The sequence below is a fragment of the Balaenoptera borealis genome, assembly GCF_965194805.1.
Source record: "Balaenoptera borealis genome assembly, chromosome: 1".
In the NCBI taxonomy this organism is placed as follows: domain Eukaryota; kingdom Metazoa; phylum Chordata; class Mammalia; order Artiodactyla; family Balaenopteridae; genus Balaenoptera; species Balaenoptera borealis.
In genome coordinates this window covers 158677860-158703587 of record NC_138860.1, presented here as the reverse complement: position 1 = coordinate 158703587, position 25728 = coordinate 158677860, and the positions used below count along the sequence as shown (strand labels likewise).

Sequence of the window (25728 nt, the reverse complement as noted above, 5' to 3'; positions counted from 1 at the left end):
CAGAAGTTGGGCTTTGAGGTCTTTAGTAGGCTTGCCATTCACCCAGTGAAGATCCTTTAGTGCCTGCTGTTGTCAAGGCTTATTAGGGGGAACTGCCAGGCATTATTGTCTGCTCTGTTTTAAGCAATTTGCTAAGCACAGGGACACAAAAATAGAGCAAGACGCAATCCCCACCCTCAAAGAACTTAGAGTTTATAGGAGAAACTCACATATCTGTTGAAATGTGCAAAGGTCACTTGGTCTACATAGACATCTTTATAGGGGGAATGGGAGCCAAGAGTTGAGAACTGAATCCTTGGGAAGCCCTTGCACTGAGGTGGGGGTAAACGTTTCACTTCTGCTGCCTTGCCTCTCACTAATGGATTCTGAGCTCTTTGGACAAGTTACTTGCACCATGATCTATATGTACTAGGAACTAGTGAATTTTTATGGATTTATTAAATGTCTCTTTGTCCCCAGGTGGAAGAAGCTGGGCAGGTGTTCCTGTTGATGAAAAAGGATTATCGAATATCCCGAAATGTTCGCCTGGCTTGGTTCCTCAATCACCTGCATCAGACTGTGCAGGCCACACCCCAGGAGCTGCTGGTGAGGCCCAGAGACACACAGGATGTGAAGGGCTAGCCCTGAGGATCTGTCTTTTTAGGAGGGTGCTGGAAACACACAGGAGGGGAGACTAACTCTGAGGGGTCTGACTCTAGGAGGGGCAAGTGACTTTGCCCACAAGATGATTCCCCAGGGGAAATCTTGTTTAATTGTTTTTCCAGCTCGGAATAGTGCTTGGTTGGGTTGCAGAAGGTAGAACCAATGGTGTGTCATTTTGGATATGGAAGTCAGGTCCTGGAAAGAAAGGGGTGACTTCCTGACTCTTCCCTTTCCTCCCCATCCTAATTGTCAGCTTCAGTCTGAGCAGGAGTTGGAAGTCCTCAGTGTCCTGCCTCCTGGGTGGCAGCCAGATGAACCGGTGGTCCCCAGGCCATTCCTGCTTGTACCATCCACCCGGGTCACCTTCCTGGCCTGGCAGTATCGGTTTGTCATTGAGCTGGACCTCAGCCCATCTACTGGCATTGTGGTAAGGGGTTGGTTGAGGGGAGACAGTGGGAAGAAAGGATTGGGTGGGAAGTGAGGAGAAGAGGAGGGGCCTGGGATAAGTGAAGAATGATCCCACAATGATACCATTTTGAAAAGGAGACAGGTTTCCTTTACACAATGGAAGGAGTGGTGGGTGTTTGAAGACAGATCCCATTCATCTGTGGCACTGTATTTGGATGTGTGATCAACCTTAAGAGTCTAACTGACCCATGGAAGCTGCTTGTTTCTGCCCTCTGCTCAGGGCTGCCTTTGGTTACCCTTGAGAGACCTTTCTCTGCATTGCCCTCAGGATGATTCCACAGGGGAGATCTTGTTTGATGAAGTTTTCCACGCCCTCTCCCGCTGCCTAGGCGGGCTGCTCCGGCCCTTCCGAGTGCCTGGATCTTGCATCGACTTCCAACCTGAGATCTACGTCACTATCCAGGCCTACTCCTCAATCATTGGCTTGCAGTCCCACCAGGTATTGCATCCTTTCTTCAAGTTTGTATCCTCAGACCTAATTTCGGATAGTCCACTGACCAAGTCCTTATCCTGTCTCCACTCTCCGTGCCCGAAGTCCCCAGCTCTCCTCGAACCTGTTCCTAGTCATCTCTGTGAGTCTCTCTCCTCTTAAGAAGTATCCATTGCTCTGGTCTTAAAGGGCCTTCCCATAGCATTAGGTGAGTTGGCATTGACTGGACAAATGCCCCTCTCATTCCTCCTCTAAGTCTCTGGTTCTGGCCACTGAATGACTGTTTTCTCTCCCCCGCTCCCTTTAGTTCCATCAGAAGGTTAGCTAATGTCCTAACTCCTTGCGCTACCAGCAGGAGAAACAAAGACCCAGAAACATAATTTCTTCCAAGGACAGAGGAGGGTCATTTTTCTCCTAGAGCCCTGTGAACTGTTGGGTGTAATGCTGACTACACAGATAATTACAGGGCTTATCCAGCACCCAAGCAGGCCATCAGAAGGCACTCCTTTTTGGAGAATGGCCAAGTCTGTTACTGGAATATCTGTATTGGGCTTAGATAAGCATTGGGCCAGTTTCCCTTCATCTACTCTTAACCACCCTCAACTCACTGGTAGAGGCTTACCCTGAAATTGTCCCTGATGGCTTCATTGTCACCTTAGCTATCAAACTGGCTTTGAGAGAAGGGGATGCAAGGAATAGTATCTGAGGGGCTGAAATATACACAAGGCAATTGGTACATGCCTGGATCCCAGCCCTCTGCCCTGGTTTAAAGTGTTCTCCTAGTGCAGGTGTTAGGACTGTTGGTTGTGGGCTACATCCCCAGACTTTGCAGGTGCTCACAGTCAAGGCGGGAAAAGCTTGGATATTAGGTAATCACTCAACACTTGGTTCACTTTGACAAACACTTACTAAAGCCTGACTGGGCTAGGTCCTGGAGACACAGATGAATCAGACCCTGTCCCTATCCTGATGGGAGGGGTTGAGAGTTAGTTGTGGAGACAGATATAAAAGGGGGTAATTTCAGTTGAATGTGATAAGGACACTGGTAAGTTTTGACTCGTGCTATGGGAGCACCCAGCCAAGCCTGGGGCAGCAACAGGAGAGACTTTTGGACAAAGAGGCATTTGAACTGAATCTTGAAGGATGAATTGATGTTAACTAATCAAAGAAGAGGAAATGAGCTTTCCAGGCAGAGGGGCCAGCAAAAGCAAAGACACAGAGCTATGAAACTGTGCTCTCAGACAGGGGTTCTAGGGAACTACATGTTACTCAGTTGGACACAATGAAGTTTGAATGATGGGGGGAAGGTTAGGGCGTTGGTAAAGAGGAGACTGGAGAGATAAGTGGGGGCAGAATTATGAAAGGCCTTGAATGTCATGGCTAAGAACTTGTACTTTATTCTGTAGGGGAGTTTAGTGTGGTGGTGAAGAGCACTGGATCTGGAATAACAGTGCCTTATGTGCTTCCTGGCTATACCACTTACTGGCTGTGTGCTCTTATGCAAGTTACTTAACCTCTCTGTGCATCTGGGTCTTTTCTCCAAAATGGGGATGTCAACAGTACCAGTATTGCATGGTGATTGAATTAATATATGTCAAGCATTTAAAACAGTGCCTGCCACATAGAAAACATGCAAATGTTAGCTGTTAGAACTATTAGCCATGGGTAGAGAACCACTGGAGGTTTGGAATGTCAGTGACAGGATCAGATGCGTACACTAGGAAGATCACACTTGTTTGTGGCCGGTGAGAAAGATGGATGGGGGGCAAATTCTGGATTGGGGAGAACAGGCAGAAGAGTATTGCAGCATGGGAAAGGAGATAAGTCCTGAACGAGGACAGCAGCTGTGGAGAAGACAAGGACTGAGAACTTAGGTAAGCCTCCAGGGCCACTTGCCACTAAGTCAGCTAAGAAGTCAGACAGCTTCCTCACTGTCTCCGTAGCTCCCTCAAGATGCATCCTGCTGTTTTTCAAAACAAACAAACAAACAAAAAGTCACGTTTATAATACATGCCCAGTGAAGGAGATTTGAAAAATACGTAAAATATAAAAAACTCACAAAACTCACTTATAATAACCACCCATAAATAACTACTGTTGACATGTTGTGGACTGTGTTTCTTCTCTTTGAGTTTGTGTTTACTTCCCTCACCACCACCCCTCCATCCAGAGAGAGGAGAAACATCAGGCTCATTCTAAACACACAGTTTTACATCCTGCTTTTTTAACGTATGATATGGGCATTTTTCCGTGTCACTAAATATTTTTGAAAACACAATTTTTAATGACCACTTGTCTTAATATTTTATCATATTTTGTCGTTATATATTTAGCCAAACCTTTACTGTTGGACCCTTAGGTTGACCCAGTTTTCACTCTTCTAAACAATACAGCTCTGAGCATCTTTCTCACCTTTTCACAGCCCCAGTTCCCACTATTCCTCTGATTCTGTTTCTTTTCTCACAGTCAGGCCTTTAGTGGTCCAGAGTCCCACTCTGCCCTCTTCTGGCTGTCCCCACCCACTCACCTGAATAGAGAGAAGAAGTAGCTGTTGCACGGGAGGGCAGGGGTTGGGGAGAAGTGGGCAGGTTGTAGGAGTCTGATGGGGGCAGGGAGAGAGGAGAGATCCCGAGGGCCACCACAGGGACCACCAGGCCTTTATAAAATTTTTAGGATGGGGACACTTATTTATGTCGAAAGTAGAAGGAAGGAAACCCCATGGAGAGAGAATGAAGCTATTAGATAAAAGATCCAAGAGTGGATGGAACGATTAGCTTTAGAGAGAAAAAGGAGGAAGAGGAATCTTTTCTTCTGAGCCTGAAAGGAAGAACTAGAACACAGATAGATATAAACATCTAGCAAACACTGAGGACATTTTCGATGGGTTGGAGAGTAGTACACCCTCAGGGTTAGGGTGAGTGGGTAGTTCCTGTTGACTTGTTTCCTTTCTCTGTGAAGAGGGGGGTGGGAATTATCTGCTGAGGGTAAAAGGAAAGAAGGAGCATTCACTGGGGGAATAAGATTTTGAGCTTAAAAAAGAGAAAAGGTCCAGAACAGCTTCTGTGTGCAGTGCTTAGAAATCAACAAGAATAAGAAAGTACGAGTCAATGAAAAAGGCTTTGCCTGGCCAGATAGGGCAGCTTATAGACAATGTTCTGGAGGCCAAGGTGGAGGAAACTGGAAGATCTTAACGGTGCCTCCATGCTTGGGGAAGCCCAGTGTGGAGAATAAATAGGGAGACCAGAGGGGTACTGCCCAGTGTCCCCCTGACCTTCATGTCTTGCTCTTTCCACTGTGCTTCTCAGGTGCTGGTCCAGGGCTGCCTTTTGGACCCTTCCCAGCGGGAGGTGTTCCTGCAGCAGGTGTATGAGCAGCTCTGTCTCTTTGAGGATAAGGTGGCCACCATGCTGCAGCAGCAGTATGATTCCCAGAGCCAGGTATGTGGGAGAGAAAGTGGGTAGAGGCCACTTAGAAAGAGGAGCTGTTAAGGGACAGAGAGGAGAGAGGAAGGACAAGCCAAATATTATAGAGGGAGAAGACAGCAGAAAAAAAGGACTGAAAGCCAGGGACAGAGGGTGCCAAGGAAAGAAGTGCTAGTGAGTGCACACAACAGGTTTCCTGTTGAAGAGGGCTCGGATACACTCCCCAAGACACACGTTCTTGCTGGGAGAAAATGTGAAGGCCATTTGCTTGTGTTTTTTCAGCCTTGGATCTTCTCCCCCAGTGGCTCTGAGAAGGTGATCATGGGTGACTTTGATCTCTAGTATTTTGTACAATCAGCGATAAAGCTGCTTGGGCTCACTACAGTGCACTCTCTCGTTCCTTTAGATATCCTAGAAGTAGCCAGGCAGATAGCAGTTCTATATGTCTGAAGACTTAATCTGATTGATGTGTAAGATATTTCATAATGGCGATGGGAAAAATATGGGAAAGGGGCCTTATTGGCAAAAGGTGGGGAAGCCCTGCTCCAGTACAGTGTGGTGCTTCATCTGGTGCTGGACTCCCTGCCCATCTGAGGGTCAGTATCCAAGCACACATTAGGGGAGGGAGCATAGTCAGGACTTGGCCGCACAGTAGGGGAATTGGGGTCCTCACAGGATTAGGCCCATCTGGCCTGGGCAGTGCTGGGCTATAAATTCTGGTTTTGCTGTGGATGGGGCAGCAGTGCCATCTGTCCCATTCTATCTTTTCTGTTTTCTTGAGCCAGGCAGAGGACCAGTCTCCAGACTCAGGGGAGCCCCCAGGTCGGAAAGTGGGAGTCTCCATGGTGACAGCTGATCTTGGACTGGTCAGTATGATTCGTCAGGGCATCTTGGCACTGCAGTTGCTGCCGTCAAACTCCAGTGCAGGTCAGTAGAAGGAATGTTGGTGGGATTGGGGAAAAGGGGGAATACAGGAAGGGAAGGGGGCATTATCGGCAAAGATAGAGGTTCCAGGGGATCAGTGGGCCCCAGGGAAGAGTGTCTGTTTCCTTGTTTGTAAAAGGTAAGTGTTTCTTAGTGTATATCTCAAGTACTCCCTTCTCTGACAACTGTCATGGACCCTAGTGGGAAGGAGTAGAGCACCAAGGTTGTCACTTAGGAGGAAGTTGGGATCCAGCCCTCGAGAGGAAGGAACAGGAGGAAAGGAGAGAAGGAAAGGTGCTGGAGGATTATAAAACACATTGGTTGGTGGACACTGAGGCCCCGTCCATCAGATGCCTCCCCGTGACTTTGATCAGGCCAGAGTCCCCAGGTCTGAGTCTGATGCTTCCTGCTCCAGGTATCATTGTGATCACAGATGGGGTTACCAGTGTCCCTGATGTTGCTGTCTGTGAGACATTGCTGAACCAGCTTCGCAGTGGCACTGTGGCTTGTTCCTTTGTGCAGGTGAGGACTTTCTGGGAAGGAGGAGAGGGAGGTGTCGTATATCACAAGGTGGGATGTGGCTGGTTACTTTCTTGCAGGCAATGATTTCCCAGGTAAAGCCAATGACATAGTTCTGGAGGGTGGGGGGGACATCATGTCTAGAACAGGGTGGGTACTGTGGTGGGAGAGGACTCTCATCTTTGTCCTCTTTCCTTAGGATGTGAGAGGCAGCATGTTACAGTAAGAAGAATGCAGAATTTGCAGTCTGGCAGTCAGTTCCAGTCCCACCTCTCTTATTAGATTAATTATTACTGTTTTGGTTGCAAGGGTCAGAAAACCCAGCTCAAACTGGCTTAAGCAGAGGAGAGAGTAGGTATATTCAGGGACCTGCAGCCAGTTTGGATTGACAGACTATAGGATAGGAGGCAGAGAGCTGTGGGAAACAAGGCTGAAGGGTAGGCATGGGCCAAGCATGGAAAGCCGCTTCTGCTGTGTTAGGCGTTCCAGCATAATTCTGCGGGTGATGCAGATATATGGAAGGAAAACCACTAGCTAGGTGTATGTTTTATAAAGGTCACTCTTGTTGCTGGGGGAAGGGCAGGAGAGAAGGCAGGGAGGCTGTTAATTGCAGTGGTCAGGTGAGAGAGGATCAGGGTTTAAACTGGGGGAATTCAGGGTAAGAGAGAAGGTGGTAGGATTGAGGAAATGAAGCGGTAGAGTCAACATAACTTATGATCAGCAGAATGTAAGGGGTGAGCAAGAGAGAGGGGCTAAGGATGTCTCCAACTTTCTGACTTCACTGATGACTGTGTATCTGGCAGAGCAAACAGAGAGCAGCAGTTGGGGTGGAGTGAGGACAGGACGATGAATCCAGGTGTGCGCATGTTGTGTTTGAGGTGCCTGTGGGTCAACAGGGTAGCTGTAAAGCATCACCTCTGGAGTTAGGCATGCCTGGCCGGCATCCTGGCTTCACTTACTGGCTGTGTGACATGGGGCACATCACTGTCACTTCTTGGTTGGATTCATTTGTAAATGGGTGAGATGATGCATTTAAAGGGCTTAGCATAATGCATAATTACGTAATAAATGACTGCCGTTCATAGCAGTTAGCAGTTGGATATGCAGATCGGATACTCAAGAGACAGCACTAGCTGAGATATAGCAAGTTAGCATTTAGCAGCCGACACATGGTGTTTGAGAGGGGAGGAGGGTCCCCAAAGAACCTGGGGGCCACCAGTGTTCAAAGATCTTTCATAGGAAGAGGGCCCAGCAAAGAATGAAGGGAAATCATCAGACAAGAACCGGGAGCTCTGGTGTCAAAAATTTCAGAGTTTGGGGGAAAAAAGGAGAACTTAACAGCATGGGATGCAGCAGAGAGATCATGTAAAATGAGGAATGAAAAGTACCCTTTGGGAGATCAGCTTGGTGCTTTGTGACCACCTAGAGGGGCGGGATAGGGAGGGTGGGAGGGAGATGCAAGAGGGAGGGGATATGGGGATATTTGTATATGTATAGCTGATTCACTATGTTATACAGCAGAAACTAACACACCATTGTAAAGCAATTATACTCCGATAAAGATGTTAAAAAAAAAAAAAGGAAAGAAAAGTGCCCTTTGGGTTTGGTGATTAGGAGGTAGTTATGGGGATTTTTTCCAGGCCATTTCAGTGAAGAGGCGGTGAGGGAAATGATTGCAGTGGATTGAAGAGTGGATAGAAGAGAAGGAAGTAGAGAAAAGTGTTGACACGCGGAATTTGGTTGTTCAGATCAAGTGGGGAGCGAGAGAGAGAATGGCAGCCAGAGGGGAGTACAGGGTGGAAGGAGAGGGGTGTTCTGCTTTGTTTTGTGTTTTAAGCTAGAGACTTCAGCATGTTTCCAAGGAGCTGTGATGAAGCAGAGTTTGAAAATAAGGGAAAGGAAAGGAAGCCGGATGGAGTAAAGTCCGTAAATTGACAGGAGGGCATTGGCTCAAGAAACAGATGGAGGGACTCTTTAGGAGCAGGAGAGTGTAACTTCTTCTTTGAGACTGGATAGAAGTGAAGATGTAGATAAATTCTGCCAAGGGGGTCTCTGATTTCTCTCCAAAGTAGAAGGTGAGGATGTGTACTGGAGGGAGGGAGGGAGGGAGGCAGAGCTGGGAAGGAGGAGCGGCACTGAGGACGGCCCCGAAGGACTAGCTGGGTTGGGTGTCATATGTTTTGATGTGGTGCCAACCTACACACCTATGCAGTTTTTTTTTTCCATTTGGGATTCATTGGGATCTCATTTGGGATCTGGGTATAGAACTTGTGATCCTAGTTGGGGTTTTCAGGTGGAAGCAGAGAAAAGGTGAAGACAGCCAGGGAGTTGAGAATGATGCATAAGAAGTTACTTGCCCATGGGGTCCAGGCTGGGTTGAGAAAGGAGGGCCAGGAGGACGTGGATAGATTTGAAAAGAGTAGAGATTCAAGGCCTGGGAGCCTTAATGAAGTCAAAGAGCAGCAGGAGGAGGATGGAAGGAACCTAAAAATGGGACAAAGTTGTGTGTAATCAGTCGGATATGGCAATTGAATTTGCAAAGAGGAAGTAGTTCCAGGTGAAGCCCAGGGCCAATGTGTAGTCAGAGGGCAGGTGAGTGGAATAAGGTTCCTGGTGATAAGGGTTAAGGAGCAGAGAGGCCAGGGAATTGAATGAACCATCTAGAGTACATCTGCAAAGGGCCAACTAGTAAACTTTTTTTTAAAAATATAAATCTATTTATTTATTTATTTTTGGCTGCATTGGGTCTTCGTTGCTGCACGCGGGCTTCCTCTAGTTGCAACTAGCGGGGGCTACTCTTCGTTGCGGTGCACGGACATTGCATTGTGGTGGCTTCTCTTGTTGCGGAGCATGGACTCTAGGCATGTGGGCTTCAGTAGTTGTGGCTCGCGGGCTCTAGAGCGCAGGCTCAGTAGTTGTGGTGCAGCGCTTAGTTGCTCCACGACATGTGGGATCTTCCCAGACCAGGGATCGAACCTGTGTCCCTTGCATTGGCAGGCAGATTCTCAACCACTGCGCCACCAGGGAAGTCCCCCAACTAGTAAACATTTTAAGCTTTGTGGGCCATGTGGTTGTCACAACTACTCAGCTGTGCTCTTATAGCCTGAAAGGGGGCACAGACGATAAGAAAATGTATGAGGGGCTTCCCTGGTGGCGCAGTGGTTGAGAATCTGCCTGCCAATGCAGGGGACATGGGTTCGAGCCCTGGTCTGGGAAGATCCCACATGCCGCGGAGCAGCTGGGTCCGTGAGCCACAATTACTGAGCCTGCACGTCTGGAGCCTGTGCTCCGCAACAAGAGAGGCCGCGATAGTGAGAGGCCCGTGCACTGCGATGAAGAGTGGCCCCTGCTTGCCACAACTAGAGAAAGCCCTTGCACAGAAACGAAGACCCAACACAGCCATAAATAAAAAATGAAACTTTAAAAAAAAAAAAAAAAAAAAAAAGAAAATGTATGGGCATGGCTGTGTTCCAATAAAACTTTATTTATTTATTTATTTATTTTACTTATTTTACTTATTTATCTCTTTGGCTACGTTGGGTCTTTGCTGCTGCATGCAGGCTTTCCCTAGTTGTGGCAAGCACGGGCTACTCTTCGTTGCGGTGCGTGGTCTTCTCATTGAGGTGACTTCTCTTGTTGCAGAGCATGGGCTCTAGGCGTGCGGGCTTCCATAGTTGTGGCATGCAGGCTCAGCAATTGTGGCTCGCGGGCTCTAGAGCGCAGGCTCAATAGTTGTGGCACACGGGCTTAGTTGCTCTGCGGCATGTGGGATCTTCCCGGACCAGGGCTCGAACCCGTGTCCCCTGCATTGGCAGGTGGATTCTTAACCACTGTGCCACCAGGGAAATCCCAATAAAACTTTATTTACAAAAATAGATGATAGGCTAGATTTGACCACAGGTTATATGTTGTTTGCCAATCTCCAATCTTTAGGCTTGGTGCTCAAAATATGGTCCACAGTCCAGCAGCCTTGGCATCACCAGGGAGCTTGTTAGAAATGCAAAATCTCAGGCCCCACCCCAGACCTACTGCATTTTAACAAAATCCCCAGGTGTTTTGTGTGCACCCTAAAGTTTGAGAAGCACTTTGTTAGACACTGTAGTCTTGAGATGATGATAGGAATCCAATGAACCAGTGGCCAAAATCTTTAGTGAATGGGGGCAGGCTGGTATTTGAGGTGGAGCAAGAGGGGTGTGGCTAGATGGCATGGGCTTCAGACAGAAGGGCTCAGGGAAGGAAAGCTGCAGAGCAGTGGTCTGTCTTGGGAGAACACTGGCCCACTTCCCACCGTGTGGGTCAGGGACGGGAGCAGCCACCCAGCCTGGTGCCTCTTTTGGAGCTAGGTCTCTAATTGCTCACTTTCTTCAGGTAGGAGGAGTTTATTCTTATGACTGTAGTTTTGGCCATGTGCCCAACGTGGAACTGATGAAGTTCATCGCGATGGCAACATTTGGCTCCTACCTGTCCACTTGTCCTGAGCCCGAGCCAGGCAACCTGGGTCTGACTGTCTACCACCGGGCGTTTCTCCTCTACTCCTTCCTGCGCAGTGGGGAAGCCCTGAACCCTGAATATTACTGTGGTGAGTGACAGACTGGGGCAGGTGTGGGAACGGGGGAATATAATGTGGACCTAGAGATGACGCAGGAATCCATCTAGGGCTTGGGTCCCCGGGGCACTAGCAGTATAACTGGGGCTGACGGCTTTGGCACTGTTCTCTCGCGACTCAGTGTAGCCTCTGCTCCTGTGCCTCTGTCAGCTAACAGATAAAACACTTTCCCCTTCCCCATCCTCACTGGTCTTCTAGGCTCTCAGCACCGCCTGTTTAATGAGCACCTGGTCTCCGCAAGCAGCAACCCTGCCTTGGCCCTGCGCCGGAAAAAGCACACTGAGAAGGAGGTGCCGGCTGACTTGGTCAGCACCGTGTCTGTGCGGCTTCGAGAGGGCTACAGTGTCCGAGAGGTCACACTGGCCAAAGGTAAGGGTTTAGGCCCTGCTGTATCCCACAAGTCTGAACAAAGCAGAAGACACACATGTACCGTGCATGAGAGGGTGTCTCAGTGACAGATTCTGCCTGTCATTTGAGACACGTGGGTTCTGAGTTGCCTTCAGGGCTTAGTTCTCATAGCATTTAGCTTCCCAATTCCATCTCCTTTTGCCCCAGGTGAGTCAGCTGAGGATGGTGTGGTGTCCTGAACTTAGCTTTGTTTTCAGATTACTCCTACAAACTTCAGTTTGTGTCAGTTGGCAGGCTCTGGGCCTGCATTCTGTGGAACCACGCTTGGAACCTTTGGCCAGGCTAGAGTTCCATGTGGTAGGTGGGGTTTCGGATAGGACTCAGTCCCAGGCCTGGAGTCCCATGCACTCCTGCCCTAACCAGCTCTCCTGCTTCCCCTGAAGGAGGGTCCCAGCTGGAGGTGAAGCTGGTGTTGCTGTGGAAACACAACATGCGCATCGAGTATGTGGCTGTGGCACCCTGGCCCCTGGAGCCTGAGGGCCCTCGAGGCACCCGGGTGGAAGTGACAATGGAAGGTGGCTATGACATCCTGCATGATGTGTCCTGTGCGCTAAGGCAACCCATTCGCTCGCTGTATCGGACCCACGTTATCCGGCGGTTCTGGAACACGCTGCAGAGGTGAGTGAGGTCACCGCTCAGTGAGGGATGCCCCATTTGTTGTGTGGAGGGACAGATGTGTGAAACTGGGGGCTAGAGAGGGTCACCCCGAGCACTAAGCTTGTGTCCAGGGCCCCCTGTGCCCCTGGGGCTCCCCTCCTCTGACTCACCAGAGTCCGGTGAGGCTCAGGGTTGGCGCTTGTTCTGCAGCATTAATCAGACGGACCAGATGCTAGCCCACCTTCAGTCCTTCTCCTCAGTCCCGGAACATTTCACGCTTCCCGACAGCACCAAGAGCGGAGTGCCTCTCTTCTACATCCCGCCTGGCTCCACCACCCCGGTGAGGGGCCCCAACGCTCACTCTCCCCATCTTGTGCCCACCCAGACTTGGATTGGCACTGCATCTAGAGCCCAGAACCACGTTCGTTTTCCTCTCCTCTCAAATCTGAGGCCCCCAAACCAGGACCCTAAGCTTTAGCCTTGAGAGCCCCCTCCCTCCTTCCACGCCCCCGGGGGAAGGAAGGGTCTATAGAGAGAGGCTGTCCTCAGCAGACCACGGGCGTCAGAGGTAAAGACTTGCAGAATGTCTAGGTGGTTGTCTCCCAGCTGGCTGCGAGCCCCCTTGCCGGTCTCCATGTGGCATACTCTGGCCTCCCCCAGCACCTTCAGCCAACCACCGTGAACTGTGCACTTCCTGAAGACCATGGCTCCCTTTGTCCTGTGCTTTCTCCACACTCAGCCCCGGCTGTCAGCCTAGCACTGACAAGCAGGGGGCTTATGCTAGCAAATAATGGCCTCATCCTGGGGTCCTGCCATCACTCAGCGGCTTTCCTCCAAAGTCAGTGATGGAAGTTCCATCCTTTGCCTGGATTCAGCTTTAAAGGGCTACACAGCCTGTCCCTGGGCTCGTTCATCCTAATCCAGCCTTCGTATTGGAGGCCATTTTTGCCTCTGTCCCAGGCTGGGCCATGGGTTCCTTTAGCCTTACACCAGTGCCACCTCTGACCCCCTGAGCCCCACGACTCTGTTTGCTGCGTGGAGGTTATTCATGAATGCTCCTATAGGGCTGTCCTTCCTGTCCGCAGGTGCTCTCCCTTCAGCACAGTGGTTCCGACTCCTCGCACGCCCAGTTCGCTGCCTACTGGAAGCCAGTGCTGTCCATGGACGCTAACTCTTGGCAGCGTTGGCTGCACATGCATCGCCTGGTGCTAATCCTGGAACATGACACGTGGGTATCCGCCATAGTTGGGCCATCGTTGGGGTGGAGGGGCTGGGGTGAGGGGACAGGGAGTGATGGAGAAGGGAAGCAGCAGATGAGCCCGTACCGACCTTGGCCAAGATAACTTCAAGCCGTCCTAGCCCTCCTGCTCATGAGCCTTCAGATCCTCAGACAGGGCCTAGCAGAGAGAGGTAGCAGTCTGTTCTTCTGCCCCATGACTGGGGCTGGGAGGGCTGCCCTCTCTCCACACCCTCTTCCCAGGCCAATCCCCAAGCACCTGCACACCCCGGGCAGCAATGGCCGCTACAGCACCGTCCAGTGCAGGATCTCACACTCCTCGCTGACCTCCCTGCTCCGTGACTGGAGCAGCTTCGTGCTAGTCGAGGGCTATTCCTATGTGAAGCTGCTCTCCAGGTGGGCAAAGTGATGTCCCCTCACTCCTCCCCCTCCCCCTCATCCCACGTCTCTTCCTCTCATCCCAAACCCTCTCCCTCCTACCTCCTAAACCCATCTTCTCCCAGCCAAGGGCTGCTCACGGACTCCCTCCCGTTTCTCCCCAGTGCCCCAGACCAGCCCCCCTCCTCCTTCTACATGATCCGCATCATTTCCAAGGCCCCGTGCATGGTGCTCCGCCTGGGTTTCCCCATCGGCACGCCAGCACAGGCTCGGCACAAGGTGAGCTGGGCCCCGACTCACTCCCAGCCCGAGGAGCCCTGGAATGTTGACTAGCTCTTTCTCCCCAGAACCCCCAGGGCCAGGGCCAGTAGAGGGAGGAGCCCCCAGACCAAGTAAGGCTTGGGGTACAAGGCTTTCTCACCTTGTCTGTGGGCCCCTTCTCCACATCTGTAGGAGACGGGAGTAGGAGGGTCTGATCACATTTTTCCCTCAGATCGTGTCAGACTTGCAGGAAGAAATCCTGCGCCTACGTTTCCCCCACCGGGTGCAAAGCAAGGAGCCAACACCCAAGGTGAAACGAAAAGGGCTGGGGGGCGCCGGTGGGGCCAACTCTCCCTCCAAGTCCCCCCCCATGCTGGGGCCACAGCAGGCCCTGTCTGATCGGCCCTGCCTTGTGGTCCTGCATAAGCCACTGGACAAGCTGCTCATCAGGTTGGTAGAGAGTGGGGACAGGGCCAGGAGTACGCGGGGGGCTGCGGCTAAGCTGGGTATGAGTAGAGATCAACTGGGAATTGCCCCCGTTGCTCAGGTATGAGAAGCTACCGCTGGACTACCGGGCACCCTTCTTGCTGACACTGGAGCCACCAGGGCCACTGCCCCTGGTGTCGGGCCGCTCAGCCTCTTCTAGCCTAGCGTCGCTATCCCGCTACCTCTACCATCAGCGCTGGCTCTGGAGCATCCCATCAGGACTGGCCCCCGCACTGCCGCTCAGCGCCATCGCCCAGCTCCTCTCCATCCTCACTGAGTACGTCACCAAGCCTGCTGGGCAACTTGGGCAGAGTCTAGTGTAGACTCTGGGTTTGGAAGCTGGCAGAAAGCCTAAGCCAGATACTGCCCCCTCTCAGCCCCAGTTTCTGCTGCAGCCGCTGCTATGCAGAGGATCCAGCACAGAGCAGTGTGGGCTGCTGCCCTCCCCACCAGAACTCCCCCGACTCAGTTTATTTTGGCCTCTGGCCCTAACTGGGCCTGCCACCCCTGAGGGACCAGTCGTTTGGGCAGGGCCACCAGCAGACAAGTCTGCCTGGATGGCTGCTGGAAAGTGGGTATATAAGTGGCGTGGGAAGCAGGGGCTGTACACTGAGTGTCTCTCCCCATCTCATCCTGTCCCCACCCCCACTCTTGTGGGGCTTCAGAGTCCGGCTCTCGGAAGGGTTCCACTTTGCCTGCAGTGGGGAAGGAATCATCAACATGGTCCTGGAGCTTCCAATTCAGGTATGTGCTGTCCCTCACGACCCCTCCCACCAAGGTCCAGCATCATCCCAGGGATACTCGCCTCTGAGCTGGGTTGGGACCGCTGGAAACGCTGCCTCACAGGGACCCTGTGGCCAGAGGACCCAAGGCCTGAGGCCAGTCCCAGGACAGTGTGGCGAGGGGACTAAAGTGCTGAGGGTCAGAGCTGGGCCAGGCCAGATCTCTGCCTGGGCTGGGGCAGGGCCAAGCTCTCCCATCCTGTCCCAGAACGAGCCCCCGGGGCAGGCTGCAGTCGAAGAGAGGCACACGTGCGTCGTCCAGTACATCCTCTTCCCCCCGCACTCTACCTCCACCAAGGACAGGTGAGGCCCAGCCCCTCTCTGAGCCACCTTGCTCCACATTCCCCCTTCTTCCTACTGTCCCCTGAAGTTCTGTCTCCCAGTGCTGAGAGTTGGGGCGGGGGATACTGTCTCCAGATGCTTCACTGGGCAGACGCAGGTCTGGAGAGACCACGTGTGAATTGTGGCTGTCCCGTGTGCCCTGGCCTTCCCGCCCTCCATGGACCAACTCCCAACCAGGTGGTGATGGGTTGGACTCTCCTTTCTTCCAGTCTCAGAGCCCTTCTTCCTTTAGCTTCTCAACAGATGATGACAACGATGTGGAGGTGGAGGCCCTGGAGGGAGACTCGGAGCTCAACCTGGTCACCGAGGTGTGGGTGGAGCCACAGTATGGACGAGTGGGACCTGGCCCTGAGAGCTGGAGGCACCTCCAGGACTTGGCATACTCTGAGATCCCTCGAGCTGTGAGTGGCCTCAGGAGTACCCTACCACTTACCAGGTTGGGTGCATCCCCTTGGGAGCAGCACAGCTTGGCGGCTTCCTGGTCCCCCTGAGTCTCTGTGTTCTGAATGTCCGTGACTCTGAGGGCTTCCTTGAGAGCTGGAGGCTGGGGTCCTCTGGGCCAGGAGGGGCTGACCCCTGCCCTCTGCTATTCCTCCCCTAGCTCCACCCTCGGGATGCTGCCTGCATAGGCTCCATGCTGAGCTTTGAGTACTTGATACAGCTGTGCCAGAGCAAGGAGTGGAGTCCCCTGCCCCCAGAGCCGAGGGTCTCTGACGGTCAGTGGGGAGGGGGCCCCTGGGGAGGAGCAGGCGAGCGGGTGGGGAGAAGGCAGCCACAGTCAGGGACTGTGGGCCTCACTGCGCTCTTGTCTTCCTTCCCTCCCTCCCAGGATTGGACCAGGGAGGAGACGCCTGTGTCCATGAGATCCCTTTCCATTTTGACCTAATGGGACTGTTGCCGCAGTGCCAGCAGATCCAGATGTTCTTCCTTCTGCTTTCCAGAGGTGGGTGAACCTTATACCTAGAGGGCCAGCCAGCCAGGGAGTGTTAGAACGTAGAGGGCAGATGAGTCTGCGAATGAGCGGAAGAGTGAGGGCGCAGGAGGGGGCTTGGAGGCTGCAGGAGGGGCCGGGCTGGTTGGGGCTGAGCCGGGGGTGCCGGGCAGCAGGAGGCCTTTGGTGCTGAGCAGAGTGTGTGTCGGGCAGAGCCAGAGGGCGTCCCTCTCGCCGAGGGGCCCTGTCCCGCCAACGACATGGTGCTGTGCCTGCTGCACAGCTGCCTGGGGCAGGAGCTGAGTGACCGGGAGCTCCCGCTGCCCGCCGCCGACCAGGCCGCCTTCCTGCGCGAGGTGCTGCGGAGGAGCTGCCACAGTCCACGTGAGCCCCCACCTTGTTCCCGGCACCGGACTTTGGCCCAGCCGCTTTCCCCCACCGCACAGGGTGCCTTCTGTCTGGGTCTTGGCCTCCCCTTCCCTTCACCTCCGAGCCCTGCCTCTCTTGCTGGCCCTGCTCTCTCCCACCTCCCTCTACCCCCATTGTAGGTCCAGAGGGGCCACCATTGGGGGACTGCGGGATCCTGAAGGATCAAGCAGGCGGCAGCGCCCAGGCCAGCGGAGACTCAGTTCTTCCCACCCGGGTCAGCACTTGTGCCTCCCCTTGAGCCCTTTGTCATAGTGACTTCCTGCCGTCCCCACATATTCCCCCCCCAGGTTTCCATCACTGGGGATACTAAGTGCCCCCCTCCACTGACAGGATGCCATCATTCCCCTTGCTCCCCGATCTTGCAAGCTATCCCTGAGGATGGACTCTCGGGCGGAGAAAGAGAGCGGGCATTGGATGGTCCCTTATAGATGGCTCTAAGTTTGTTTCTCTCTTACAGAGTCTAGGCCCTTCTGAAACTCTCGGGCCTGTCAATTCTGCCCAGCCCCCTCAGTGGCGCTGCTATGCAAGGCTTGTGACCCCCCAGCATGTGTTTCTGACTTTCCTCCCTGCGACCTTCTCAGGTACCAACCGCTGACCTCTCTCACTAACCCCCTCAGATACAAGCCCTGGAGCTCCCTCACCAGCCCAGCAGGCGGCTCTGAGTTATGTCTTGCTTTTCCTTTTCAGATGTCCAGCATCTGGCTGCCTGTGGCCTGGAGGGACCCTCTCAAGAGGAGACAAAGTCTAAGTTCGAGGACTGCAGTGGGGCTCCCAGCCTGAAAGATCTGGGAGGAACTGGGGTCAGGGCAACAAAGTCCCAGGTCCCCATCCTCAGTGTCACCCCAGCCAGCGGTAAGGCTGCTGACTCTTAAGTCAGTTAAGCTGCAGCGGGAATGGGAACAGATAAGAGGTCTCAAAGCCATGTGCCACCTCTTGCCCACAGACAGTGCCCAGAATCCAGGAGAGCTGAGCCCACCCTTCCATCGGGACTTACCAGCTTACACTGGGCGCCAGGCTTCACAGACAGAGGGTGCAGATGGGCCCCGGACCCGGTGTCCTGTCTACATCTATAGCTGTTCCCTGGAAGCGCTGAGGGAGCAGATGGTGGGTGTGCAGCCCCCTCAGGCGCCCCGAGACCTCGTCTTCCGGTGAGTGCCCTCAGTGTTGACCTAGGTCCTCTCCCAACCCCCAGCCAACCGTGGCCCCCATCTGTGGCTCAGATACATACTCAGGGGTACGGACAGACAGGTTGATGGTCAGTGGCAGGAGCTCAGCTTCTGAGCCATGTCCTGCCCATTTCGTGCTGGACTTCCTCAGCACATCAGTTGAGCTTGCTGGGCCGTGAATACATTTGGTAGGGACCTAGGGATGATCCACTGGAAGGTTGGGGATGGTGAGTCTGAGGTGTCACCAGGGGAGCTGGCCAAGCCCTCTCTTTCCTCCTGTTTCTAGGACTCAGCTCCTCGACCAGCCTGCCCTCTCCTCAGCCTGGATGGAGCCCAGGCACAAGGAGGCAGCTACCCACTGTGCCTTGCTGCAGGAGCATGCACAGCGATGCTACGTCCGTGGTGAGTGTGACGCCGTGGCAGGGAGGAGCCCACTTTGCAGGATTACGGGCGTGGGGACTGGAGAGGCCCTTGCAGAGCTTGACCCTCGTGGCCCCTTCCACTTCCACCAGGGCTGTTCCGGAGCTTGCAGCAAGCACAGAGCGTGACCTCGCAGGACATGCTGATAGCAGTGGACGCCTGTGAGGAGCTACTACAGGAAGTAGACATCACCCCTTTTCTGCTCGCACTGTGTGGCCACACTCGGGGTTTGCCTCATGCACCCCCAAGCCCTGGTCCTCTCAGCCCTGGGCCCTTCAGCAGCAGTGTGGAGGAGGGCCCCGAGCCTCGGGAACGAGCTGTCTTGGCTTCTGAGTCCAGGTTGGGATGGTCCTTGAATGACATATAAGGGGGCACACAGACAAAGCCCCTATAAGCAGGGGCCTTCTGACCTGGGGGAGTGGCTGTGCACGGTAGTCCCCAGCCGTGCTTTGTCCTGGCTTCCCACCCCTCCTGCCCAGGCTTCTTTCTCCCATTTGGCACCCACGGCGGTCTTCCTCTCCTACTCTCCTTGTTCTCCTGGCTCTCCTGTTCTGGTGTGGAGTGTTGAGCTAGATTAGGGGTGGGAGTTGTCAGTGGCCATCAGTGAAAGTAGAAGTTTGTTCTGAGGACATTCACATAATAGTAACAATCCCCCAAACTGTGAGTTTCATAGAGGCAAAAACTGTTGAAGGGAGGGAGAGAGGCATGCAGACAGACGGCTACGTGTCTGGTGTCTGCAGTGGGTCAGCACTGGGGAAACAGAAGGAGCGGAAGGATGAGTCCACTGATGATGCCCAGATCGGAAGTCCAGCCCAGTTCTCTCTGCGGAGGTCTAGATCCCACACCTTTCATGCCTCCTAAATGAGTGCACTTTCTTCCCACTAACCCTTGCTTCTCCGCCTGTGTCCCTCCTCCACGGTGAAAGATCTCTCCCTCCACCCACTGGTCCAAGTCAGAAAACTGGGAGTCAGCCTTACTCATTCCTCTGTTTCACAGAAATGTCCAGCCACTAAGAAATGTGGAGGTTAGAGCCAAGACGGGTGGGTTGGCTCTCCTGGCCTCTTCCCGCCCGTGTCGTGCGCTAATAAGCACCCTTCCTAGAGGCAAAGACAGACAGGTGTGTGCTGCTCCCACTCGGGAAGCAGGCTCGTTTAGGCCTTGATGGTTCCTAACAATTCACTGTCCCCACCCCGCCCTGCCCACTCAGCATAGAGACCGAGGACCTAAGCGAGCCTGAGTTTCAGAGCACCCGTGTCCCTGGCCATCCAGACCCTGGCCTGGAGATATCTCTGACAGACGTCTGCCAGCTCAGAGGAGAGGCACACGATGCCCTGCATAGCCTCATCCAGGTGAGGGTAGAGAGGGCAGAGTCCTGCCTGCACAGGGGGGCAGTGGTCCCTCCTGGGTTCGGGGTGTATAGGTGTCTGTTCTAGGGTGGGAGCAGTGTCCTGCCAAGCAGTGACTGACATCGTAGCCTCCTTCTAACCCCCAAACAGGAGAAGTTCCTGGAGATCAGCGGTCTGTACTTCCGCACAGTGCCCTCCAATCCCCACTACTTCTTCTATTGCCCTCCATCCAGCAGGCGTGAGGTGAGTGGCTTTCTCCCTTACCTCCCTCCTACCCCCAACCTGTAGCCCCAGAGGCCCCGCTTGACCCACCCGGATCCTCTTAACTCTCAGTTCCCTGAGGCCCTGCCTTGGATCATACTGTCTCTTTCTTTTGCCCAGGATGAGGGCCCCCGGGACACAGGAGACAGAAAAGTCAGTGACTTGGAGTTTTCAGAGGCTGAGCTCATGGGAGAAGAAGGTATATAGGCAAGTGGGTAGAGGTGGGAAAGGCTGCTTCAAGCCAGGATTCGGGGGCCTTTGCTGCCAACCTATCCTGTTGACCACACGACGTGTATCTCTAGGAGACACATCTGCCTGCTGTGTGGTCACCGAGAGTGACCCAGAGCTGGAGGTGGAATACCTCGAGAGCCGTGAACCAGACCTGGGGCCTGCTGGGCTGGACTCCGCCTCATTGTCAGACGCAGATACCGTGAACCCCGATGAAGACTCCTTCAGCATCCTGGGGGGCGACTCACCCACGGGGCCCGAGAGCCTGGCACATGACCTGCCACCACTCTTCCTGCACCTCACATGCTCCGTGCGGCTACGCGGCCAGCACAGCTCAGTACCCGTGTGCAGCCTGCCCACCTGCCTGGGTGAGTTTGGGATGCCTAGGGGAGGGTCACTGGTCCAATACAGCCTGTCTGCCTGCCTGGGGGTCGGGGAGAGCCTACGGGTGTAACTCTTTAGCCCTGGAGACTTGGAATCTGTGTTCATCCCAGGGCTGCAGTAACCCCTAACTTCCCTCCTCTCCCAGGCCAGGTGCTTTCTAGTCTGGAAGGCCCCCCCATTGGAGGCCGAGTTCTTCTGCGGGACCTCAGTGTCACTCTGGACGTCTTTGTGCTGACCTTGCCCCTGGAAGTGGAGCTTCCCCCGACCTCAGACCCTCAGCACCACCGGTGGGGCAGCAAGTTTGGTGGGAGGATCTGGGGTCTTGTTGGAGTAGGGGGACCATTAAGAAATCTGTGGGCACCTGGGGACTAAGGGTACCTTAAGGTTTCCAAGAAAGGAATGCTGAGGAGGCCCTAGGAGGATAATAGCTGCTGACCTTTGACCTTTGCTCCTACCCTGTTTCAGGTCAACATCTGAGAGCAGTACGTCCTTCCCACGATCCCCAGGGCAACCATCCGATGATGGCCTGGGGCCCCCACTGCCACCTCCAGGAGAAGACAGGTACTTCCTTATGCTCCCTCTCTGAGTTCCTTGTTCCCTGTTGGTTTTGTTTTCTGGAAACCAATATCTAAACCTTTCTTCCAATTAGGCACCCAGGACTATCTAATTTGGCCACACCCCACAGACTGGCTATTGAGACCACCATGAGTGAGGTGAGGGCCTTCCCTCCCCCAACCTAAGTGACAGCCCCTCAACACTGTAACTGACACCCTTTCCATCAGATGGTGAGGTAAGGCACCCTGTTTATGCTGGGGTCCAAGTGAGGCCTCTCTCAGTCTGTGAGGTGGAGTATCTTCTAGTATCTTCTAATCTAAGAGTGCAGTGATGTCCCAATCAGCATGGGAGGTGCCCTTCACCACTTCCTGGATTGCTCTCCACCTGTAGATCCGCTGGTTGCTGGAGGATGAGATGGTGGGGGCACTCCGAAGAGGGGGCCTCCCCCAGAGCCCTGCCCTGCACCGTGCAGCTGCCCACATCCATAGCTCTCTTGGACGCTCCACCTGCCTTCGCCAAACTCTGCCACTGAGCTTTGTGTTCGGGCCAGAGCGTTCCCTCACACAATTCAAGGAGGTATGCTGCCCTCAGAATGCTCCCTGGTCACCTGGGGGCCCGTCCGTCCCTGGACTCCACATACAGAACCAGAAGGCTCTCTCTTGGTTTGGGTTCACCTCCTCACCCTATTGTCCGACCTTTACCCCATGCCTGGCAGCCCAGCTCAGTGGGAAGAGACCCAGCTCAGTGGGAAGAGACCCAGCTCAACCTTGCCACTGGGCCTGTTGAACCTTAGGCAAGTCACTGAGCCTTTTCGTAACTCAGCAGTAGGGATGCTAGTGTCTGCTTCACCCGGTAGTTGTGAGGGTCTGATGAGGAAGTGTGGGGTGCCATGAACAGGGAGGGCTGCTCCTGCCTAATCTCTGCCCTTGGCTCCTGCTCCCCAGGAGTTCCGCCGCCTCCACCTCCCTGGGCATGTTCTTCTTGAGGACGCTGACAGTGGCTTCTTCTTTGTGGCAGTTGGCCAAGAGCCAGGTGGGTCTCGTGGGGAGCCCCCTTCGGCGGCCTGGGCTTGGCACAGCCAGGAGGACAGGGCGGAAGGCGTTGAAGGGGAGGTGAGTCTTTCCTGGGCTGACCTGGGAACGGAGGGGGTGGTGGTGGAAGTGTGGGGCCTGTACTCCATCCTGACCTCCTGCCTCTCAGGCCCTGACAGCCAGCCCCCAAGCCCCTGGCTCCCCAGAGGATTCTGAGGGCCCCCTGCTCATCAGTCTGCCCAGCCTGCCCCAGCGAGGTAAGAGAGGACTTGCAGCTCCCTGGCCCTGCTTCCATGTTCAGAGGGCATCCTTGGCAGGATTGAGAGAGGCTCCAGGCATTTCCCTTCTCTTCCCAGGGAGCCAGCCTGGGCCCAGCCGGGGACTCAGCCTCATGTCCAGTCAGGGCAGTGTGGACTCAGACCACCTAGGTAAGCTGGGGCGGGGCGCGGAAGACTAAGCTGATGGGAAGTGGACTCAGGGCTGCACAGTGAAAGGTCTGGGCAGGGCCATCAGAAGGGACTAACCTGGAGGGGCCCACCAAGCTGATACACTTGGGGCTCAGATGAGCCTAAGGATGGGGTTGAACTTCAGCACGTTTGACACAGGTTACGACGGTGGCAGCAGTGGCTCAGACAGTGAGGGTCCCAGTGAGACCCCAGGTGAGAAGGCCCCCTTCACGCTGCGGACCCCGCCCGGCCCAGCACCTCCACAGCCTTCGCTCGCGGGCCTCCCTGGGCCCTGCCTGCCTGACTTCTGGCTCATCGTCCGGGTGCTGCAGGACCGTGTGGAAGTGTATGCACACGCACGGTAAGGAGCAGCGGGGCCCTACACCCTGACTCTGATGTTAGCTTCTTCTCCCTGGTCCCACATCACCCCTCTTCAGTGTCGTTAGAAGGCTAGACTTGGGACTGAGGGTTTGGGTAGGGGTCTGACTTGTGTTCTAAGGTTGGGGGCTCCTGACCACTTCCCACAGATTGTAGCAAAGCACATCACTCTGCTTTCCTAATGGAGTTGAAAAGCTGATGAGGATTTTGGTTCCTAGCCGAGCATTAAGCGCATCTGTAGTTCACAGCAGCTTCAGGAGCTGTAGATATATAAAAATAAGGAATAATAGATAATATTTAACAAGTACTTGCTATGCGGCAGGCACCGTTCTAAGTTTTTTACATGGATCAACTCATTTAATCTGTAACAGCCCTATGAGGTATTACTATCCTCGTGGTCTGAATGAAGAAACTCCAGCACAGATAAGTTAAACACTTGCCCAAGGTCTCAGTTAGTAAGTGGCAGCGCCAGGATCCATACCTAGGTATCTGGTTCAGTACTGCTCTAATCACAGTGTTGAGAGGGGTGGGGGTGTTGAGAGAAGGGAGGACCCACCATCCTGAGGAAGAAGATCTGAGGGTAGAGAAGGTGAGCTGCATGATGGAAGCCTCAGTATGGCAGCTGGTGAGGCAAGCATGGAACCCAGGCTTCCAGAATTGCTATTGAGAATTCCATCTTTCCCAGTTCCCATCTTGTTTACTTCCCCTTGTCCAGTCCTCCTTCCTTTTCATGGTTCCTCTTGGCGCCAACTCCCATGACACCCTCCCCACTGCAATTCTGTGTCCAATCCATCCTTCCCAGGAGCCTGATTCGGGAGGATGGGGGGCCAGGCACTGAGTGTCGCCACCTGCAGCAGCTCCTGGTGAGGCGAGTTGGGGAGATCTGCAGGGAGGTCAACCAGGTAAGAGGCAGCCGGGGGCAGGGCTTTCCAGGCATGGGACACAGCCCAGATGAGGAAGGGGTTTCCAGGAACCTGACCTTCAGAGGCTGTTGGCCCATCTTTGATGTTTTCTTTGACCCTTAGTTACTGGGATGCTATTACGCCCTAGGCTCCCTACAAACTGGGGAGCTCTCCCTAACCCACCCCCAGAGTGGGTCACTCTCTCATCCCCTCCCAGTGACTGTGAGATGCTCCCTCTCATTGCACTGTGCTACCATTTGGGACATGATAGTGAACAAGACAGAGGGAAACCCTGACTCTCTGGAGCTTATGTCAAGTGGAGGAGATAGACATGGAACAACTAAAACACACAAACTATTTCCACTACAATTGTGAAGGCTTCTACAGAGGAAAAGCAGAGACTGGTGTGAGAGCGTATAACAGGGATCTGACCATCTGCAGTGTCAGGGAAAGCTGGGAAGAAGAGATTTTTTTAAGCTGAGACCTGAAAGATGGTGAACAGATTCTGGCAAAGAGGAGGGACAGATGTTCCTATCTGGGCTTCAGTGCTCAGAGCCCGGAGCCCAGTGACTGTCAGACATCATCTCTGAGCTCCCAGTGGTTACAGATGCTCTTTTTGACTTCTAACCCCCAGTGATAATGGGCGTTCCCTCCAGCCTTTGATCACCCCTCACCACCCCCACCATTGTATGGGGGAATATTTCAGTTCCCAGAGGCCTTGCTCCTTCTTCTCCCAGCGGCTGCTTCTTCAGGACCTTCATGACAGTCACGTGTGTAACTCTCTTCTGGTGGCTGAGAGTGAAGAAGATCTATGGCGCAGCGAGACCCCCTTCCACTCCCGTCAGCGGGTACCACTGCCCAGTGATGGTGAGTCCTGCCCAGTGATGGTGGGTCCCACCCAGGAGCCTCCCTCCCCAGGGGATGCTGCTGCCCCTGCCTTTATCGAAGACTCTGTTGAGAAGCTGCGGGTAGAGTCACCATTAATTGCCATCAGTGCCAGGTAATACAGGGAGGGCAGGGAGGAGAGGACAGAAAAGGATCACCAGGTTTGGCTGTTGCGAGTTCATCAGTGACTTTAGTGAAAATGCTTTCAATGGAGAGACGGGAGTAGAAACCAGAGGAAATGGAAACATGAAAGGATGTTAGGTAAGAGGAGCTGGGACTAATTAGTCTTTCAAGTAGCCTGGCAGTGAAGGAAGAGACAAAGTAGATACGGCAGAAACTAAAGGAAGGTGGGAGGCAAGGCAGGAATTTAAAATAAGGTAAAAAAATAAATAAATAAATAAAATAAAATAAAATAAAATAAGGTAGAGACTTGAGCACCCTTATGTTCCACGGGAAAGAGCCAGCAGAGGGGGAGAAATACAGGAGAGAAGGTACACGGAAGAGGCCCCCCGCTGTGACCTGTCTTCCTAAATGCACGCCTCTGCCTGGCCCTACCTTGTTTTCCAAAATGACTGTCTTTCCCCTGCAGGATAATAGGGCCGAAGAAGGGGGCAGGGGCATCGTGGACAAGCAGGCCAGCTCACAGGGGAGAAGAACAGAGGGGTGGAGCCTGAGGGCCGGTAGAAGGATTTGCCTTCTGATTGGCTGTCCCTCCAGACAGGCAGGCAGGCACAGAACCCTTCGGGGTTTCTGAGATTTCTGGTCATAGTTAGGAAACGTGATAATCTACTCGAGATGGTAATTGAAGTCTCCGCAATTCTGCTTCCTTCTCTTACTCCTCATGACCTCTCACCCCAGCTCACA

At 53.7% G+C, this 25728-nt stretch overlaps 1 protein-coding gene across 4 annotated transcripts in view; it reads left to right on the top strand.

The window, feature by feature from the left end:
* The window catches only part of SZT2 (SZT2 subunit of KICSTOR complex), a 52184-nt gene that overhangs the window by 10253 nt on the left and 16203 nt on the right, over positions 1 to 25728 (top strand). For 3 of the 4 annotated variants that reach the window (XM_082344859.1, XM_082344858.1, XM_082344856.1), the window contains exons 2-42: positions 460 to 585; positions 896 to 1069; positions 1379 to 1549; positions 4846 to 4977; positions 5748 to 5889; positions 6302 to 6408; positions 10774 to 10984; positions 11210 to 11380; positions 11803 to 12037; positions 12227 to 12356; positions 13102 to 13244; positions 13497 to 13649; positions 13796 to 13910; positions 14125 to 14342; positions 14440 to 14655; positions 15044 to 15122; positions 15369 to 15463; positions 15735 to 15903; positions 16104 to 16218; positions 16332 to 16445; positions 16647 to 16817; positions 16982 to 17076; positions 17320 to 17443; positions 17550 to 17714; positions 17806 to 18010; positions 18315 to 18430; positions 18541 to 18787; positions 19656 to 19797; positions 19945 to 20037; positions 20176 to 20254; positions 20358 to 20651; positions 20813 to 20954; positions 21133 to 21228; positions 21317 to 21380; positions 21613 to 21798; positions 22167 to 22334; positions 22423 to 22510; positions 22610 to 22681; positions 22859 to 23060; positions 23880 to 23979; positions 24717 to 24846. In XM_082344859.1, the coding sequence (XP_082200985.1) occupies positions 460 to 585; positions 896 to 1069; positions 1379 to 1549; positions 4846 to 4977; positions 5748 to 5889; positions 6302 to 6408; positions 10774 to 10984; positions 11210 to 11380; positions 11803 to 12037; positions 12227 to 12356; positions 13102 to 13244; positions 13497 to 13649; positions 13796 to 13910; positions 14125 to 14342; positions 14440 to 14655; positions 15044 to 15122; positions 15369 to 15463; positions 15735 to 15903; positions 16104 to 16218; positions 16332 to 16445; positions 16647 to 16817; positions 16982 to 17076; positions 17320 to 17443; positions 17550 to 17714; positions 17806 to 18010; positions 18315 to 18430; positions 18541 to 18787; positions 19656 to 19797; positions 19945 to 20037; positions 20176 to 20254; positions 20358 to 20651; positions 20813 to 20954; positions 21133 to 21228; positions 21317 to 21380; positions 21613 to 21798; positions 22167 to 22334; positions 22423 to 22510; positions 22610 to 22681; positions 22859 to 23060; positions 23880 to 23979; positions 24717 to 24846 (5995 nt within the window). The remainder of the gene's footprint in view (positions 1 to 459; positions 586 to 895; positions 1070 to 1378; positions 1550 to 4845; positions 4978 to 5747; positions 5890 to 6301; positions 6409 to 10773; positions 10985 to 11209; positions 11381 to 11802; positions 12038 to 12226; positions 12357 to 13101; positions 13245 to 13496; positions 13650 to 13795; positions 13911 to 14124; positions 14343 to 14439; positions 14656 to 15043; positions 15123 to 15368; positions 15464 to 15734; positions 15904 to 16103; positions 16219 to 16331; positions 16446 to 16646; positions 16818 to 16981; positions 17077 to 17319; positions 17444 to 17549; positions 17715 to 17805; positions 18011 to 18314; positions 18431 to 18540; positions 18788 to 19655; positions 19798 to 19944; positions 20038 to 20175; positions 20255 to 20357; positions 20652 to 20812; positions 20955 to 21132; positions 21229 to 21316; positions 21381 to 21612; positions 21799 to 22166; positions 22335 to 22422; positions 22511 to 22609; positions 22682 to 22858; positions 23061 to 23879; positions 23980 to 24716; positions 24847 to 25728) is intronic. The other variant, XM_082344857.1, reaches the window with a different exon arrangement.